The sequence below is a fragment of the Chaetodon auriga genome, chromosome 8 (genome assembly GCF_051107435.1).
Source record: "Chaetodon auriga isolate fChaAug3 chromosome 8, fChaAug3.hap1, whole genome shotgun sequence".
NCBI classification, from domain to species: Eukaryota; Metazoa; Chordata; class Actinopteri; order Chaetodontiformes; family Chaetodontidae; genus Chaetodon; species Chaetodon auriga.
The window spans coordinates 28,722,670-28,724,450 of NC_135081.1; the positions used below are offsets into that span (position 1 = coordinate 28,722,670).

Here is a 1,781-nt window from a genome sequence, read left to right on the forward strand (position 1 = left end):
CGGATGTTTGTCCTCTTGTGACACATTTACATCCTCTGATTGGACGGTTTCTCTCTGAGGAAACAGTTCAGCATTTTGGACAAAATGATCAGACAGGAAGTGACTTCATGAGTGAATTATTGATAACAATCTGTGTGTGTGTGTGTGTGTGTGTGTGTGTGTGTGTGTGTGTGTGTGTGTGTGTGTGTGTGTGTGTGTGTTTGTTTCAGAAGGGGTCGTACCAGGACTCTGCGGGGTGTCCCTCCTCCTCCTCCTCCTCCTCCTCCTCTTCACCTCCATCAGACTTTGACACCATTCGTAAATCCATCCAGTGTGTTCACTGCTGGAGCCAGCAGGTGGCAGCACTGAGCAGATAACACGCACACGCACACACATGGACTGAGCCGCACTTACCTGCAGCTGATGTCAGCTCAGGTGATTCTCAGGGTCTTAGTGTTTGTGTTGCTGTTAGCATGTTAGTGTCAGTTTAGCTTCCTTCAGCTGAAGGTTTCTGAAATGTCTCAAGGGAAACGAGACGTTTGGTCTCCCGCTGACGAGATGACATATTTCATCTCGAGCTGACACTTTGGGACTTTAGGGAGCCGAGCGTCCTCACGGCTCCTGACTGTCGACGCTGGACGTTCAGGTGTGTTCAAACACGTTCCTTTTGGCTCTTTTTGATTTTAAATAAATTCAGTTCTCATAAAGACGAAAAGTTCGTACTGAAAGACGTGTTTTTATATTTTAATGGAGCCACACATAAAGTCACGATGTTTTATATTTGTATGATATCTGACACGTTCACCAAAGTTTCTCTCTGGCTCTTTTTCTATTTATTTAGATTTGATCTATTTTATTGTATTATTATGTTGTTGTTTCTGATGTTTATTTATGATGTCATTTTCTCCGCTGATGCAGATTTTTAATACAAACCATTTTTACTCAATGTTTTTAACATTTTTGTCTTTTGAATAAAAAGTGGTGAAAGAAAAAGGTGTGTGAGCCGCGTCATTGAGTCACACAGGTGAAGGGCCGGTTTGGCCCTGGGCTTCGTCTGTCAGGCACAACCTGCACCTGAGTGACTGCTGAGGCTGAGGGTGCTGCTCAGTTCGGTTACATTAACGTGCATTTTGTGAACAGGTACCTCCAAGTGAAACAGACAGAGGACAGCCTTCACGCAGCAGAACTCCGCCCGTTTTCACGCTAACGCTAACAGCCCCTCGTTGCTCGCTGCTGATAGACTGCACAAAAAGCACCAAGAAAAAACAACGTTGATCTTTTTTCATCATTGAAAGCGAACGAGCGTCCACAGTTTGTACGTCAGATGCTTTTATTTTGAAATGGATCAGATTTATACTTCTGTTCTCGACTCGAAGCAGCAGCATCACGTCGATCTGACACTCAGTATCTCGTCCACGCTGTCCAGAGGGGACGACCGTCTCCGTCCTGAGACGTTGTGTTATCTGTGCTGTTCTGATGTGTGTCTGAACGTCCCGACCTGCTGGTCTCTGATGGGCGACCTGATGGGACGTTGGTTCCACGGGCTGTTTCCGGCCGTGGTCCACATGACCCTTTAGAACCTGGTTTTGTTTGAAGCCGACGAGCTCCAGGCCGACTAATTGGGGTTCTGGTAGTCATGGTGATAAACCAGGTGGGTGGGGTCTCCGCGATTCTGTTAGTCATGGTAATGACCGGGGTCCATGTAACCGTCATCAGGATCTACGTAGCCGCGGTTCTGCTCTCCATCGTCGGGGTCGTCGTCAGGGGCGTGGTCCAGGTGGCCGTGGTCAGAGTCAGCCACA

At 47.4% G+C, this 1,781-nt stretch overlaps 1 protein-coding gene across 1 annotated transcript in view; it reads right to left on the reverse strand.

The window, feature by feature from the left end:
* Positions 1-1,129: 1,129 nt before the first annotated feature.
* LOC143324099 (CD82 antigen) overlaps positions 1,130-1,781 on the reverse strand; it is an 8,001-nt gene continuing 7,349 nt past the window's right edge. The window contains exon 8 of the mRNA XM_076736308.1: positions 1,130-1,781. This exon is cut by the window's right edge and continues 74 nt beyond it. Coding sequence (XP_076592423.1) covers positions 1,655-1,781 — 127 coding nt within the window. The 3' untranslated portion in view covers positions 1,130-1,654.